The 17,667-nt window shown below is 34.1% G+C and overlaps 1 protein-coding gene and 1 long non-coding RNA gene across 4 annotated transcripts in view; one reads left to right on the top strand and one right to left on the bottom strand.

Moving 5' to 3' along the window:
• Nucleotides 1-17,667, top strand: part of LOC128249768 (uncharacterized) — a 38,984-nt gene that overhangs the window by 14,612 nt on the left and 6,705 nt on the right. The window lies entirely within an intron of this gene.
• Nucleotides 15,587-17,667, bottom strand: part of LOC106871671 (calpain-5) — a 43,177-nt gene continuing 41,096 nt past the window's right edge. For all 3 annotated transcript variants that reach the window (XM_014918257.2, XM_014918255.2, XM_014918256.2), the window contains one exon: nt 15,587-16,763. In XM_014918257.2, coding sequence (XP_014773743.1) covers nt 16,557-16,763 — 207 coding nt within the window. In that variant the 3' untranslated portion in view covers nt 15,587-16,556. The remainder of the gene's footprint in view (nt 16,764-17,667) is intronic.

Raw genomic sequence — 17,667 nt, 5'->3', positions numbered from 1 at the left:
ATATATAAAGAATTAGAAATGTATTTTTGCAATGTTTGTATTATCTATTTTTGAAGTAATTCCGTTAGAAATGGTAGGAAGAATCTTGTTTAGCATAAAAAAATGTGAGCCACTAATAATCCAAATAATTCTGGGATGTATTATAAAATGGAATTTTTGTGATGTTGATATCGTTTTACCGTAGAGTAGCCCTGATCAAACAGACTTATGGTCAAAACCATTACAGTCTTGACTAATCCATATTTTTTTTTTTTATTCTAGACATTGTGTGTTCAGGACTACACAATCGAATTTGCTATTTTTTAAAAAGATGTTTGTCTGATTTGAGAAAGACTTGCCTACTATATCTAACAGGATAAGCGATTGCGCAGAGGCTACCTCGTTGGCGTCTACCAGAAATAATTACAGAAGGTATTAGTGCTTAATGTCTGAAGATAATCAGACAAAGACATATCAACAAATATGATAGCATATCTGCTCCGTTAATGTCGAGGTTGCATTTCAGATTATGTAGGAGTTTATATAAATATGCGAGTCAGCTACATTAGAACCGAGAGAACGTCGTAGAAAGGGTGGAGAACAATTAAACTAATCCCCTAAGATTATTGTGAAATATGACCTATAAACTTTGTAATGGAATTATACCTTCTCGGATAATGAAATGTTTACAGATATGTTTAACGGAAAATATAGAAAAAGTAATTGTGAAAGAAAATATATCACTGGTAAAAATTTGAAGTATTGAGTTCTGTAAAGAAATTTTTCAGGCGAGTCTCTAAATTTTTGTAATATGCAAAATTTTCGTAACTTTAGGACTATGGATGGGAAGGGATGAGTGAATAAGAAAAGGTAGGTGTTATATATTTATCTGTTCATAGATGAAACTTTGAAAACACAACGTAGATCAAATAGTACCTTTAGTAAAAATAGTACATGGAAATAAATTTGAGATGAAAAGATTGAGAAGAATGATGAATGAAATGCGGGAAAATGTTGTGATTATTGTGAAGTAATACGATACCATTAGCAGATAAGGAAATCATATAAGAGGCAAGCAATGGAGGCTATAAATACCTTTTAGTCACGATACAAATAAAAACATTGAACTATAAACATTGAGAATATAAATTACGACGATAGACCAGGCGAAAGAAAAAGCAACAGAAAAAAAAACATACAAAAAAGAAGCCAAGCATACCTCTTAGAATATCGACCAACAAAAGATGAATTACAGCAACGAAAATATGAACATTACTGAAAATGAGAAAGATCTAAGAGTAGAAAGATCTAAAGATAGAAATTTTGTATATAACAATAATCTAAACGTGGAAATACTTGAATAATTGAAATGAATAAATAGATTTTTCTATGGATTAGCGAAGTATCCCACCAAAGATGAAACTTATGGATAAAATAGCAACGAGCAATAAAAAAAAATCATTGTTGGAAGTAGATGGAAACATAACTACGATCAGGTTATCTCAACTAATTTATACAGCAGCAGTTGCAGCATTTTTGTCACAGAACAGCTAGTATCGTTTCAAAACGTCATGAAAAGCCAGGCAAATGATGTGGAAGACAAACGAAGAGAGAAATAAACAAAAGATTTCCCAATCCTTAATGAAATCATCAACAAGGAAAAGACATAAAGGAGGAGGAAGAGGACAGAGAGAGAGAGAGAGGCGGGGATTGACAAATGTTCTAGAATTATCCCATAAAAGTGAAGTACCCAAATTCAAAGAACAAGAGATTCTTGCTAAACCACAAATTATCCGTCAAAAATGTGAATTCATTTTCTCTCAATAAAACGAACACTTTGACTCCATTACCTCCTCCAAACCAACCAAGAATTAAGTAAAAATAAACAGGAACTAAATACAGCGCCATTAACTAAATAATTAACAAACTATTTCTTAATTAGGTGAAAAGTAATTCAATTTGGAAGAAAGAATAATAAATTATTCCGACCCGGCACTTGATTGGTTTTATTTTATTGACTCCAGAAAGACGGAATTTGAACTCGGAACATAAACAAATATAAGTAAATTCCTTCAGTAATTTTATCTGGAACTACAAATGCTGACTCCACAACATTTGCCGCAAGGTAAACTTGATGAGCGAGACATTTATAGAAGAGTAATATCATGTTAGATAAAGAATCAATCCGGAGCCAATCTTAAAAATACTTCTTTGCCACAATGGTAGGAATAAATGAACTAAGGCAAGGTACAATTCACATAAAAAGACGTTAGTAAGGAATATTATAATGTATTTATGTTAATACCTAAAACTAAGTCAAATATTTAAAAAAAGTAGTAAATGTATAGTAATATTATGTTTATAATATTCACAAGTTGAAGCTAAGTGAATTAGCAGGACGAGACAGAAAAAACAATAATGAGTGCCTTATGCAATATTTACTGCCAGACTAGAATAATATGGAGAATAAAGGGTAAATAATATTAATAGACAGAAAACTTGAATAAAAAATACATTTGATTCTGTATTTAGAGGGTCTAAGAGATATAAATAGAGGTTTAGGGAAGTGATAACTGTCGAGAAGATAGAGAAATAACAAACTGACAATTATATAAGAAAATCTTTTGCTAAGATGTTGCAAGAAGATACTCCAGCATGGGCAATACCTCGCAAACCAAAGCGGATTAGAATAAAAACTCAGCAAAGAAGAGTACAGGATCAAAAACTGAGACAAAAGATTTTTGATTGAGGTGTTAAAATACTAAAAACAAAGTAGATTATAGTAACTACAGACTGTGTAGTGGTGGTGGTTGTGGTGGGTGTAACGAAGGAATTACATTGATCACACACACACACACACACAGATCAGAGTCGTCAGTGTCATAACGTGGAAATGATGGCAGTAATTAAGAAATAATCTCAGGATTGAGGTGGTTGAAATCTTCAGCAGAAAATGTCTATGACAAAGACAAAATGAACAAATTTGAGTGATGCCAGTTTATAAAACACAAGTTAAGACAAATTGTTTCGATCTTATTGTCGAAGGCCATCAAGAAGAGAAATATTTCCTAATCGATGTTTCAGTTCCAATAAACAACGGCGTCTATAATGATGATGACAGAAATATTGGTTTCCAATTTTGGCACAAGGCCAGCAAGTTCAGGCTTGTTGGTAAGTCGGTTACATCGATCCCACTAATTAACTGGTACTTATTTTATCGACACGGAAAGTATGAAAGGCAAAGTCGACCTCGGCGGAATTTGAACTCGGAACGTAAAGACAGACGAAATGTAGCTAAGCACTTTGCCTTGTATGCTTACGATTCTGCCAGTCAGCCGTCTTCTGAACGCTAGAAATATTAATATATTTGTTGTTTGTGCCTTTAGACAGTTTTGATCAAAGATCCAGTTGTGACCACTCCATCTGGTATTCTGATATAGAGTATTTAGACCTCTCTATTAATTAGACAAAATGGAAAGATAATGAAATTGTTAAGTATTCTGGCAATCATTGTCATTATTAACAATCGATTTAAAGCTGTTGAGATGAATTATTTTAAGATCAATGCTACACAAATGTAAAAAAAAAAAGCCTTTTATGAGAAGAAATAAAAGAAACAATGAGAACTAACAATATCCCTTGAATTTTACTGGTACTGACATGATGGAATATATCAGGTCAAGTTTTACTTGTTATTGGTACTATGTAATCCTGTACAACCTGTCCCATTTCAAGTTTGTCGGTGACAAAATCGCCCTCCACCAAAAATGTACATACAGTGTAGCAGTTGAGGCAGATGTGAGAACCCGGCAGAATTAATAATAAAATCTGACAAAGGGCGTACGAAGCTCTCACGTTTGAGGAAAATTGTGTCACTTAGTTTTTTGCTGTGTACTTAAGGTTTACTTAAATTATAGATTTTGGATAAATGTTTTGCGGCCTACGAAGAAGCCTTTTAATGATTTTCATATCATTTTAGCTTTTTAACGTCTCGGTTTGATTTATTTCCGTTTACTCCTTCCTTCTATGTAAAATACTAAATAATTGCAAAATACAAAAGCCCTTGTCACTGACAAAACACTCTCTTTAAGATAGTGTGTTAGCACTAACACCATTGGTATGTTGGTTCAGGAGTAGAAATTATATAATTCTGGAGTAAATACCTTGAAGTATTTATTTTCACCCCTCTATATTCTGAGCTCAATTCTTATCAATATCGACTTTGCTTCACCATCTCTAGTATCGATTGAATAACTATTGGTCGTATCCCAGATAGCTTCAGTCAATTATACATCTATGCGACCAAATTTATTCACCCGCCGGCATCCCATATGATAAACCACAATATATGGTAGTTAGATACAGACGTAGAATATAAGTAACACTGGATCCGTGTTTCGCAGCTGTATTGAAGACTGTGTGGCAGTTCATTCAAGCAGCTTGGACTTGAGGTAAATAACACCAATAATTGCCTACACGCATTATGCAAGTAGATTCTTCTGTATTTGAAGTTTCTCATATACATATGTTATACACACACACACACACACACACACACACACACACACACACACACACACGTACTGAGGAAAGAGTATTCAATACCAATAGCTGAGTAACAATATTTATTGTCTCATTAATGATTGATAAATTAGGGTCAATAGCTCATGCTGATATCCTAGGATTCCTGTCTGTAGAACTGGTCAGTCGACATTCTTTCAGATCTCTCACTGGCTGAAGGAATGTTAGTTGACCAACTACACTGACAGCGAACTCGCGGCATTACAATGAGATCTTCACTATAATAGACATAATCTGTCTGTTGGCATTTCTTTCCCTCTCTCTCTCTCTCTCTCTCTCTCTCTCTCTCTCTCTCTCTCTCTCTCTGTTCGTCCGTCTCCTTCTCTTTATCTTTCTCTCTTTCCCCTCCCCTTTTGTTTTTCACTCACCCACCCACCCCTCTCTATCTCAGCACACACACACGCCCGCTTTCATATGCATATTTTTCTTATCAAATAGGATTCTTCAAAATCAAAAGAAGTCCAACTGTTTTGGTGGAAGTGGAAGAGTTTGATTGTCAAACTAATCCTGTTGTAAGTTTTCTAAGATTATGCAGGGATTAAATAATAGAAAAGGATTTAAAGTGTTATAGCTGTGTTTCTGTTGCTATTTGTCGTTTCTGCATTTGAAATATTTGTAAAAATTACACAACGCTATAACAATAGTTTTCCATTCAGAGATCGTAAAGTAAATTATTTGCATATGTGTGTATGTGTGTGTTTGTGTTTATAGGTGTGTGTACGCATGTGCATATGTATGTGTGTGCGTGTTTGTAGCTGTATGTATGTACGTATGTGCATGAGAGACAGAGGGAGAGTATATAATAAAGAAGTGTATAAACATTGGTGTATGCAAACAAGAAACAATGTACTTAGTTAAAAAAAAAAGGACAATGATATAAGATTTAATTGAAGCTAAATCTCCAGTCTTACACACACACCCCACCGGCAAAGGAATGGAGTTGGAACTCAGTTGTAACCGTGATGTCTTGGTTTCAGTTAAATAACGTGTGTGTGTGCGTGTGTGTGTGTGTGTGTGTGTGTGTGTGTGTGTGTGTGTGTGTGTGTGTGTGTGTGTGTGTGTGTGTGTGTGTGTGTGTGTATCAGATGAAGCTATTGATGTAGAATGGTGATAAACTCGTTACTCGTCAAATCCACCTTGCAGTTTTGATTTGAGGTTAAACCAACTGCCTGGGACGAGATTCTCCGACGGTCGTTGTCAATTAGCTGGACAGGATAGTGTTTCAATGTTCAAACGTCTGCTGCTGCTGATCTATTTTATGGATTCAATGTTGCCATCTGGGTTCGAGTTCACATTAAAGCTATTCTCAATATTCCTGACGTCATCAGAGTATCTCAACTCCTCCCCTTAATTGATGTATCTATCAGCAAAGAAGAGATGTTGTTGCGTCCCATAGGTTATGAGTTAAAACCCAGTGAGGTCTACTTGGCATAGAAACCGGTACCAGTAATATACTAAGATTGCTATGGTTATCCTCGATATAACTATCAACATTGCAATGATGAGAGCGTTAAGTTGTTAGAAATATTTGAGCACCGGACTAAGTCTTTTTCGAAGACTTCAGTTACATTGGCCCCTGGTGGATAAAGAGCTCCTCATGTAATGAGATTGACTCCTTTGCTTCTTTTTTTTCAATCTTTTAATAAAAGCTAAAACCATTTTCTTGCTGTGGCAAGTAGTACAAGTAATTTAAATAGCCGCGATATAATAGTGGAACATATTTTGATGACTTCAGGCAAATAAAATGAGATTTGAACTAAACCTAGACGTACAAATAATTTTTATTTTGTATCTCTTGAGTTTTAGTTCAAATTTTGGTTATTTTCAGAAAACTAAATATTCTAACTACATCATATATTACATTCATATAGAATATCTTTGTATCTGTATACATTCTTCAAATTGTAAAAGAAAACAGAAATTTTGAACATGACAATGAATTATTATATTTTCAAAAGATTCTAAATTGCATTGAAAGAAAGAAAAAATGCAAACCATTCATTTAATCAGAAGTGCTATTCCCTGATAGGTGTTTTTAAATAGCGTTTAAATTGTAGTTTATATTATTTCATATCCTACGGAGAAAATTGCTTCTTTACTGTAAGACTAGAGTTGGATCATTGTTTTTCTGTTTAAACCAAACTCCCACCAGATTTAGAATTACTTGGCTTAATAACATAACCCTCTGTGGAACCATCATGCACTCTTTATTCATCAAGAAACTGAAACAACTTGAAACTCCGAAGGTACGTAAAATGGAAAATAGGGCACCTTTTTTCTGTATTGCTTAACAAAGATATAAGCTTGGAAATGTATCCCATTGTTAAAACTGCTTCAAATTTTACATCATATTTAAAAAATCAGTTTTCCTACGAGAACTAAGTTATTTTTCTCCTTTCTACTTTCACAGATTCTAAATAGTGAAAGGGAAAATTCCACTGAGTTTGGAAAGGAACAAAGAATGCTTTCATATTCAGAGAGAGAAATATTCTCTTTAGTCTCCCAGGCCTAACTGCACTTAATGTAAGACTGAGGAAATTAGCAAACATTATTTCATGGACTCAATGAATCCGTAACCATGTCTACTAAAAGCACATGGCCTGGAATGTGATGGGAGTGGGATAGTCGATCACATCGCACCCCAGCACTTGACTGGTACTTAATTTATCGACCCCGAGAGGATGAAAGGCAAAGTCGATCTCGGTGGAATTTGAACTCAGAAAGTAGCGACGGGCGAAATACCGCTAAGCATTTCGCCCAGCATGCTAACGATTCTGCCAGCACGCCGCCTTAGTATATAATTCTTCCGACTATAGGCACACGACCTGAAATTTGTGAAGAGGGGGGGGGGCCTAGTCGATTATATCGATACCATTGCGTACTGGTGCTTATTTCATCTACAGATTAACAGTATACAGGAGGCGCCGTGAGGAATTCAAAGTCTACTTTGACATAAGCAAGGATCTCTACTTCTGTAAAGATATAAATGGCTTATTTACAGCTATTGGAATTCATCAGAACCCTGAAGAATAGCGACTCTTCATAGATAGCTCAACAAAAAGTCTCAAAGCTGCTTTATTACGTAATGGAAATCAGCATCCATTCTTGCCTATTGCATACTCCGTACAGAGAAAGGAAGAATATGACAATGTAAAAGAGCTTCTTGAGAAAGTAAACTATGATAAGTTTAAATGAGATGTTTGTGGCGACTTTAAAATGCTTGGCTTCTTACTTGGATTACCGGGTGAGTACACTAAGCATTTGTGTTTTCTTTGCCTATGGGACAGTAAGGCTGATCATGAACGTTACCAGAAGACTGAGTGGCCCCCACAAGATGACCTCCAGCTAGGAAAGCTAAATGTTATAAGACAACCTCTTTTAGAGCCTGCAAAAGTGTTGTTACTTCCTCTTCACATAAAGCTGGGTTTGGTCAAACAGTTTGTAAAGACTTTAGATTGTGGTGGAAAAGCATTTCAAGAGATTTGTCTACTCTTTCCAAAGCTGAGGCAAAAGTTAAGGGTCGTATATTTACTGGACATCAAGTAAGGAAAATCTGAGGTTAGCAAAACTTGAAAATGTGATGAGGGATCGAGAAAGAGGGGCATGGGTTAGGGTTAGGGTTAGGGTTAGGGTTTTCGAGATATTGTCAATGGATTCTTTGGTAAAAATGAAGACCCAAACTACAAGCAACTCGTAGCAAAACTTATTGAGAGGTATGTCATTAAAGGTACACTTTTTGCATTCAAATTTAGACTTTTTGCGTGAAAACTTAGGTCTCAAGTGAGTGAGGAACATGGTGAGAGATTCAATCAGGATATTGCTACAATGGAGAAAAGATACCAAGGAAGATGGAACACTGCAATGATGGGGGAACTTTATATGGTCATTGGTGCGTACAGATATAAGAGCTCACAGTAGGAGAGCACGATCTTTGGTGTATTTCTAGTAAAATCTTATTGTAGTCTCACCATAGTTTTGTTTACATTTCTCATCAGTTAAAAAAAAATATTAGGACAAAATATTTTTTGTTCCTATTAGTGTACAATGTGAATAGCTTGAATAAAATACTATTGCAGCAAAATTTTGTTCCCATTCTCTAGAAAACCGCGATTATCTCTTAAAATATCGATACTATGCAATTTTCAAGGGTAATTTTGAAATCAGGAGAAAAATTACCTTAGAAACACTAAAAACATTTAGAGAAGCAAAACTTGTGTTACCCAGTGTAATCCTTTCTACTTAAGGCACAAGGCTTGAAATCTGTGGGGAGGGGACTTGTCGATTACATCAACCCCAGTGCACAACTGGTACTTGTTTGATCGACACCAAAAGGATGAAAGGCAAAGTTGACCTCGGTGGAATTTTAACTCAGAATGTAGTGACAGGCGAAAAACCGCTAAGCATTTCGTCCGGCGCGCTAACGATTCTGCCAGCTCACCGCCTTTAATAATAATAATAATAATAATAATAATAATAATAATAATAATAATAATAATAATAATGATAATAATAATAATAATAATAATAATAATAATAATGATGATGATGATGATGATGATGATGGCAGATTACCAGTCAAATTTGTGGACAAAATGGTAAAACTGTATGGCATATTACCACTAATCCAGAAAGAATATGAGACTTCGTGACAATATAGCAAGGATTATCCCTTGGACACTTTGCAACAAGTATGGACTTGACAGAGCAAAAAAGTGATACGAACATAAACTCGAAGGCATCATCGAAAATGATAATGCAAAGATCCTGTAGGATTTTATGATTCAGTGCAATCATGAGATAGAGAATAGGAAACCAGACAAAGTGTTAATTGAGAAAGAAAGCAAACGATGCTGGATCATAGATATAGCATTCCCAGCTGACAACGAAGCATGCGATTGGCAGTTTAAGCTGTTGTGTCGCTGAAAAAAGGTGGTAGTTGTACCAATAATTGTTGGAGCTCTGGGAACAGTGAGTAAAAATCTTGAGAAATACATGGAACAAATAGGAGCTGCAATAAGGGAGGAGCACTTGCAGAAAACAGCACAGCTTGGAACCGCTCGAATACTCGAAAGTTAAGGGGTGTTACCTTAGTTCACTGGTAGTCAACAGCTGACACCGTAGTACATCTCTAGCGTTAGAAGCTGTGCAAAGGCAATAAAATAATAATAATAATAAGGGTTTCAAATTTTTCCGCAAAGGCAGCAATTTTGGCGGAGGGGATGAGTCGAATACATCGACTCCAGTGTTCAACTGGTTCTTATTTTATCGACCCCGAGAGAATGACAGGCAACTTCGACCTCGGCAGTATTTGAACTCAAGTAAAGAAGAACGAAATGCAGCTACGCATTCCATCTGGCGTGCTAACGATTCTGCCAGCTCGTCACCATAATAATAGTAATAATATTTTAAAAGGATTGAAGTACCTCTTCACAAAGGTAAACAGACAAGATGATGTGCGCGATGCAATGCAACAGATATTTTATTGGTTGAACGGTATTTCGACAGCAAGAAGATTTGGCCGCTATTTCTAGTAGATTGAATGCAAACACTGAGGTTCTTTTGTTGGTAAGAAGTTCTTAAAGTTCTCATCAGTAGGAAGAAAGTAACTGAGAATAAGGAGAGTTGCTACAATGATCGAACTTGAATCAGATATCGATGAAAGAAAACTGGAGATATTAGCCAGACTCTTTTTATTTGGTTTCAATTAATTAGGTTTAAATTAATTAAAACCTAATCAATTTCACTTTGTTCTTATTTCTCTCTGATTACATTGGTAAATTTGATGAAAATAAATATTTTTTTTTTTGTTTTGCTCTTCTGTGCAAGAATTCGTGAAAATACCAAAATTAATCAACAAAAATTAATAAATAAAGCAAAAAATAAATCGATCTTTATTTTAATCCATTTTCTAGTTTAATTAATTCTTGGGTATCTTTACTGAAGCCCACTTTGTCGCAAGTATTTGGGTTCGACGATATCCTGCCTTCTCTTGCAAGTCTTGGAAACCCTGGAAAAGATGATCAATGGACACTGACCACACTCTTGACTAAATGAGATAAGAAATAACCAGATGCATCAGAATTCATTTTGAAATCCTGACCCCACACACACACGTATACAGACATATATTCGTTCATTGCATACATATGAGTTTACTTATACATATTAACATATCTGTGTATATATTTATGCACACATACACACACGTATATGTGGGATGAATATATCTGGTTAGTCATTTGTTCTGAGGTCACCTATCGAAACTAAACCTTCCACACAATGGAACATACATTTGAGTCATCTATAAATCCACAAAAACTGTTTAATTCACATATTTTCTGAGGTATCGAAATATTTGTCACATCACTGCAACCAGGTCACCAGGTTGAACCATTTCAGTGACCAGGTTGCAGTAGAACAAGGGGCATTTCGATACTTTACCAAATAAATGAAACAATATTTAACAAATTTTCAGTGTTTTCTCATACATAAAATTACTGTTCCTGCTATATGTATGCATGTATGTATGTATGTATGTATGTAGAAGTAAATGTAGGGAAAGCAAGTTAGATCAATATATAAAATATATTGAATGCATGAAATACAAAAAAAAAATGTATATATCTATACATATAAAAAGGTCCTGCTTACACAGAATAGAAATCATATATAGAGAATTAAGGCGGTAAAGAACAGTTTCAACAACTGTTTCTGAGGGCTCAGTTGTCCATAATAATTGTAGGTGGATTCCATCAAGAGATGAGATGAGTCTCCATCTTCAGGGAAGAGATCTTATACTTCAAATCTAAGATCACTTCCCTGAAGATAGAGGCTTATCTCATCTCTTGATGGAATCCACCTATAAATATTATTATGGACAACTGAGCCCTCAGAAACAGTTGTTGAAACTGTTCTTTACCTCCTTAATTCTCTATATATCATTTCTATTCTGTGTAAGCAGGACCTTTTTATATGTATAGATATATACATTTTTTGTATTTCATGCAATACCCGCTCAAGCTTAAACCTCTTGAGCACTACTGAGTGTATTCTATACAGAGAACATTTGGATCTCTTCATTGAACTATATGTGTATACATGTGTATGTATACACATGTATAACGAGGTGCATTATCTCACCTGTCCATGACTCTAAGGTGTTTTTAATACCAGTGACACTGAGAGTCATATACTCTGTTAGACCATTGCAGTCACTGGAAAAGACACAAAGCATATACATTAATATATGTATTTAATAGCGTGTGTGTGTATTCATATTTGCTACTGTATACATGTGAACATATTATATGCAAATTCAACATATAGACAGATGGTTAGGTAGAGAGAGAGAGAGAGAGAGAGAGAGAGATTATCTTACCGAAGTTTAGTGTGTTTCATACCAGCCAGTGAAGATTATTCTGCAGAAATATCCCTATAGACAATATTATTCCAAGAGTTAGGTCTAATTAATCCGATTCTCAAGGAAAGTCACCCAACAGCAATCTTCATGTTTCGGGGATTATATTTTATTGATTAAGAATTAGTTGGAATGTTGAGAGAAATCACCACCAATTTTTATATTATTTCCACTTAATTTACAGAAATTGCTTCTGCTTGTCTGTTTTCATCAATTATTTACCTATTTATTTCATTACTAAACTTTTCCATACTTCCAGTCATGTTTGCAGAGAAACAATTTTGGTTTTCTTTAGCTTTTTTTTGACAATGTGCTTAATTCAGTTTGGTTTATTATGTTTCTTATTGAAATCTATATACATCTACTTCCTTTCTTGTTTCTTCTTTTATATTTTCACTTTTACCATTTCAACGCATTCTACCATGACATTGTGCTAAATATTTCTTGCTTTTATAACAAACAAAAAGTGCTGTGTAAAACTCTGATTTTGGATATTGAGCTGCTTTGTAGTGAACCATTAACTAATCTGCACTGAAGTACTTAATGACTGCAAAGAAAAAAGACTTAGCCATATGAATGTTTTGCTTTGCATGTGGTTAGGGTTAGGGTTAGGGTTAGCAGAATTGTTAAAAGGGGATAAAATAAATGCTCTGCATCATTTGTTCAGATCCCACAAAAGTTAACTTTAGTCTTCATTCTTTTGGGGTTGATTAGTTAAGTTCCAGTCCAAAGCAGTAGTTAAGTGAAATTGTTAGAGCATAAAACGAGATGCCTTGCAGTATCTGTTTCAGCTGTTTGCATTCAGAATTCAGATGCTGCTGAAGGATTCAAATCTCTTTGTTGGTCTTAAGGCTTGACTTGATTATGAAAGCCGCAATGGTGCTACAATCTGAGCGCTAATGATAACGATTTGTTATATTATCAATACATAGTAGCTATAATGGATTTGTAAGATATATTCTTCATATCACCAGTGTAGCTATTGCTCACTATAGACTTATTTATATCGAACAGTTTCCTATATTTATGCCTTATAGGAAGGTGTTTATATAGATTGAATTTCGATTTTAGTTATGTTGGACTTAACGTTTAGGGTGTAATGAATGTAAACCAAATGATATTTTGATGCCTTTTCTTTGCTCGTGGGTGTTTGAGGTGGGAGATAAACTCGATCTGGTTGCTGTTAAGGGCTGCATTGTCAAAGATTTCATTATTTAAGAACAAATGCATGTTAAGATTTTTTTTTTAATTTATGTGTATGGTAAGGAGTGAGAATCTATCCTTTAGAAATGACAGCCTCAAATCACACACTAATGCCTTGTAAAAGAAAAATAGGGAGGACACAATGGCTAATGTAGTCTAAGATAAATTGCTTGACTCAAAGATGGATGGTCACAGCCATAACATTTTTGATCATAGCTCTGACCTATGCTTGAACAACAATAGCAGACAGAGAAACAGACTGACCAGCATAAAATGGACAACACGCCCAGGCTACAGCACAATACTACATACAATTAACAACTGTGAAACAGATGTTTAACTAGGTGGGTGTATGTCATGTCCAGAGCTATGCATCTGAGTATTGAACCTAGTTATTTGGCTAACTACGGGCCAAAAGTATGCACGGTCAGATTTTATCAGGGGATACACAACAACAGCAACAACAGCGAAACTTGGACAGTCGAGTATCCAGAAACAGGGTGACGTGTGAAGATATTTTCAAATTGTTTTTCGTTTGGAAGCAGACATTCAAATCTTAAGAAATAAGATGATGCAAATAGGAAAAGATCTACAGATTAGAGAAGATATGTGGGCAAGACGTTTATATTGACAAATGATGCTTATCTTCTATGTTGTTTGCGTAAATATAGATTACGTTGGATTTAATCTCTCCTCAAGCAATGAATGTCTTCTTCATCAAATATTTTAGTTCATCTGTCCAGCTATTTGTTTATCTATCCATTTATCTATTTATTGGGCCATATCTCTTATGTGTGCATGTCTGTGTAGACACACACACACACACACACGCATATATATATATATATATATATATATATATATATATATATATATATATTTAAGCCATAATTATAGCAATAGAGAATATGGAGACTTGTTCATCCTCAAAATATATTTCCTTTTCTTTTACAATGTCATACAGCCTATTTTTATGGTTATGACGACCTACACATGCTTCCACTGCACAAAGTATGGGCAGTTACATATGCAATCAAGCATAATTTTCAGTGCAGCTTCATTCAGGGTCTTTCAACCAGCTTGACTTGAGCCAGTTCACTTCAAGCCAAGAAATAAGTCTAAAATTCTTAAGTGGTTTGGAAAAACATATTAGGTGTAATATATATTACCGCAAAAGAAAACGATCATGTATGTCAAAGCTGAATGGTGTGAAAAAGATGTGGTAGTGAAGACAATCTGTAAAGTGCTAACAAAAAAAAAACAAAAAACAAGTTATATGAAAGGAACTGGGCTATTTTAAAAGGTTAATAATATTTGCTGAAACTAAAAAGGACTATCCATGTGGAATCATTTGACAGCACAAAAGATACCTAGAAGTGTGTTTGTGGATGTTCAGGAAGTTGGTCTTGTGGCTCAATGTAGCTTTGTCTACATCATCTACATCATATTTGTATATTATATATTTCTCATGATCTTTGTAGACATCTTTATAGCCAATCGCTAGGACTTTCTGTTTTGTCTTTTTTTAATGTCTTTTTAATGTTTGTAGCATTCAAACCTTTAAACAGAATCAACCAGGTCATGTTACTTTTGTTAATTGGTATTCTCCATACATACATACATACATACATACGCATACATTCATATATGTGTGTGTGTGTGTGTCTTTTAGTTTTTGTTTACTTATACACATCAACAAATGAATAACTCTGTGTGGTTGTTCAATTTACTAGAAATAACAGCCAAATCTCTCTCATACTATACTCTTGTTAGTATTAAAGAAAGGGGAAAAATGGAATTAATATTTTTGATTTTGTTTGGTTCTATGAATTTAGTTTTTTTCAAAAATGCTTTTGTCCATTACTTGATACAAAAAACGAAAAAAAAGAAATTGGAAAAATCCTGTCCAAAGCAGAGAAATTGTAACTTAACAAAAAATATTGAGAGAGAAAGAAAAGGTTGTATTCGAAAGGCAAAAGATGCTTTTTAGCTGAGGTATAATTTTATGATTAAAACAAATTCAAAATTTAAATCTCGGAGAATAAGACTTACCATTTTATCTGGTGTATGGTAGAAAACCTGAAAAAAATGTGTGTGTGTGTGTGTGGTTGACCAGGGTCAATTTCAGTTCAATCATAGAAAGGCATTCAAATAATCAATCACTCCAGAAAGACAGTTTCATGCTGTCATCTCTCTCTCTCTCTCTCTCTCTCTCTCTCTCTCTCTCTCTCTCTCTCTCTCTCTCTCTCTCTCACTTTTCTCCCTTGCTTGACACATGCATCAAATTTAAATATTTTGATTTTCTCATTAAGATTGTTGCTGCATCGGTGGCCCAGTAGGCATGGGTGTTGAGACATAGTAATACATAGGTTGTGGTTTCAAATATCTCCCAGAAATTATAAGAGATTTAGTGAAAAATTTTTATTTAAGCAACAAAATTTCTTTCAACAATTTTCTTGTCTTAAGTGTGACACATTCATCAGGTACATCCAAAAAACAAATTGGTGTATTGCTATGCAAGTAACATTCACCCCTCCTCCCCTTCTATCACCTTCAGTTAATCACTCACTTTTCTTTCCTGCTCTTCTTTCTTTATCCTTTTCTTCTCTATGTCCCAACTTCCTTTTCAGTTTCCTTCTCTTCTCTATTAATTATTCGTACATTTTTACTTATTTACTTTAGTTTTTAATCTTTAAATTTAATTTCAATTTTTGGTTTACTTCTATCCTTTCTAAGTACTTGCCATTTCTTATTCTTGACATAGTTTGTTAGTCTGCTCACGTTTTCTCCAGCATTTACAGCAGACCTCTCCTACACAAAGATTTTCAGTTCAACTATTGTTTATATATATATTACTCTTCTCCAGTCAACTCTCACTTGCATCCCAATTTACACTTGTTTTTTAAAATCAGTTGTTAATGTGTATTAATTGAATTGGTATCTATAAACTTTTATAGATACCCATTGTTTATAAAATATCTTCACTTGTCTGGATTATCACAACAGTCTGATGAAAAATCACATGAAACTCTGAGTAACAGTATGTGAAGTTTATTTAGCTTTAATAAAATAGTGTGTGTATGTTAATATATTTATCTTCTTTTTATCCTTTTTTTGAAGTGTTCTTGAAGTGTTTTATCCATTTTTGAAATGTTCTTAAAAACAATTTAATAAACCCATTACAATGTAATGGGTTTCTTAATTTTCTATCTTTTTTATTTCATTTTTGCTTTCTTAAGAGTGAGGATTAGCTCAGTGTGATGTCAAGGGTTGTGAAAAAATAAAACAAAAATCAAAAAAAAGATTTCTAGCAGGGTACCACCATTTGTAGAGAACAAATATTGTAAATATAAAATTAAATATGAAGACATGTGCCTCAAAGTGTATGAAGGGCTTCTGATTGTTGGACAATAATCCATAAATACTGTGGATTCCTGTCATAATCTGCAGATTTTTCATCCTTGCTTTGTACTACATAACGAGTTGATGTGTTCATGCTTTGATATTTTGACCAATTTGCTCGGGCCATTGGTAGTGTCACATACCCAAGACATTTGTCACCGAAAAACCGTTTTTCCCAAACCTGCAAGAGAAAAAAATACTATTAAAAACTCTTTGTGATGATTAGCACAAAGAATCAGACAAAAACAAAATTATTCTTAAGTCACTAAGAACTGGAAAATAACTAAACTTGGCACATTGGAAGAAAGGACATTAATACTGAATACTCAATAAAGATGGGAATAGTTTGTATTAACAGGAAATAAATATTTTAAATATATTAGATATGCAACAATAGCTAGAAAAAGTGCATTTTGCTAATAAACTCAATCAACTGATCAAATGTGTCACTAGTCATATTTTCTCTTGTTTAATTGATCTCATAATTAACAGAAGTAATCATAAAAAGGACATAATAGTTCAAGACAGCATAGAAAACCTGGGTTCACCAGCTCAATCCTATGCACACCAAATTCTTCAGGCTTTCTCTATCAATGTGTACCTGCACCAACAGGTAGAACAGGGGTCAATTCAAGAGAAAGACCATCTTGTTCGACTCTGCAAACTGTTAACCTTATCACCAATACTTCCAGATTCACACAGGGGGTAACAACAATCATGAGGAGTCACTTTCCTATTAGAATTGTTTAAAGAATAAAATTACATAATTAGGGTTATTATTTAAGAAGATTTAGTTGGTATTAACAACAATAATCATGACAATGATGACAGTTTCTAATTTATGCAGATCACCAGTAATTTTGAAGGTACATCAACTTCAGTATTTGACTGGTACTGTTTCTTTTTTTATTGCCTTTAAAATGCTGAAAGGCAATGTTGACCCCAGTAGGAACTGAAAACGACAACAGCAATAACAATATATACATACATATGTATGTATGCATGCACAAATATATATATGACCATATACATAAATATATATAAATATATATATATAAATATATATATATATATATATATATATA

Source organism: Octopus bimaculoides, chromosome 18 (genome assembly GCF_001194135.2).
Source record: "Octopus bimaculoides isolate UCB-OBI-ISO-001 chromosome 18, ASM119413v2, whole genome shotgun sequence".
NCBI lineage: Eukaryota > Metazoa > Mollusca > Cephalopoda > Octopoda > Octopodidae > Octopus > Octopus bimaculoides.
The sequence above is the reverse complement of the archived record's forward strand: the minus strand, read 5'-3'. Positions and strand labels throughout refer to the sequence as shown.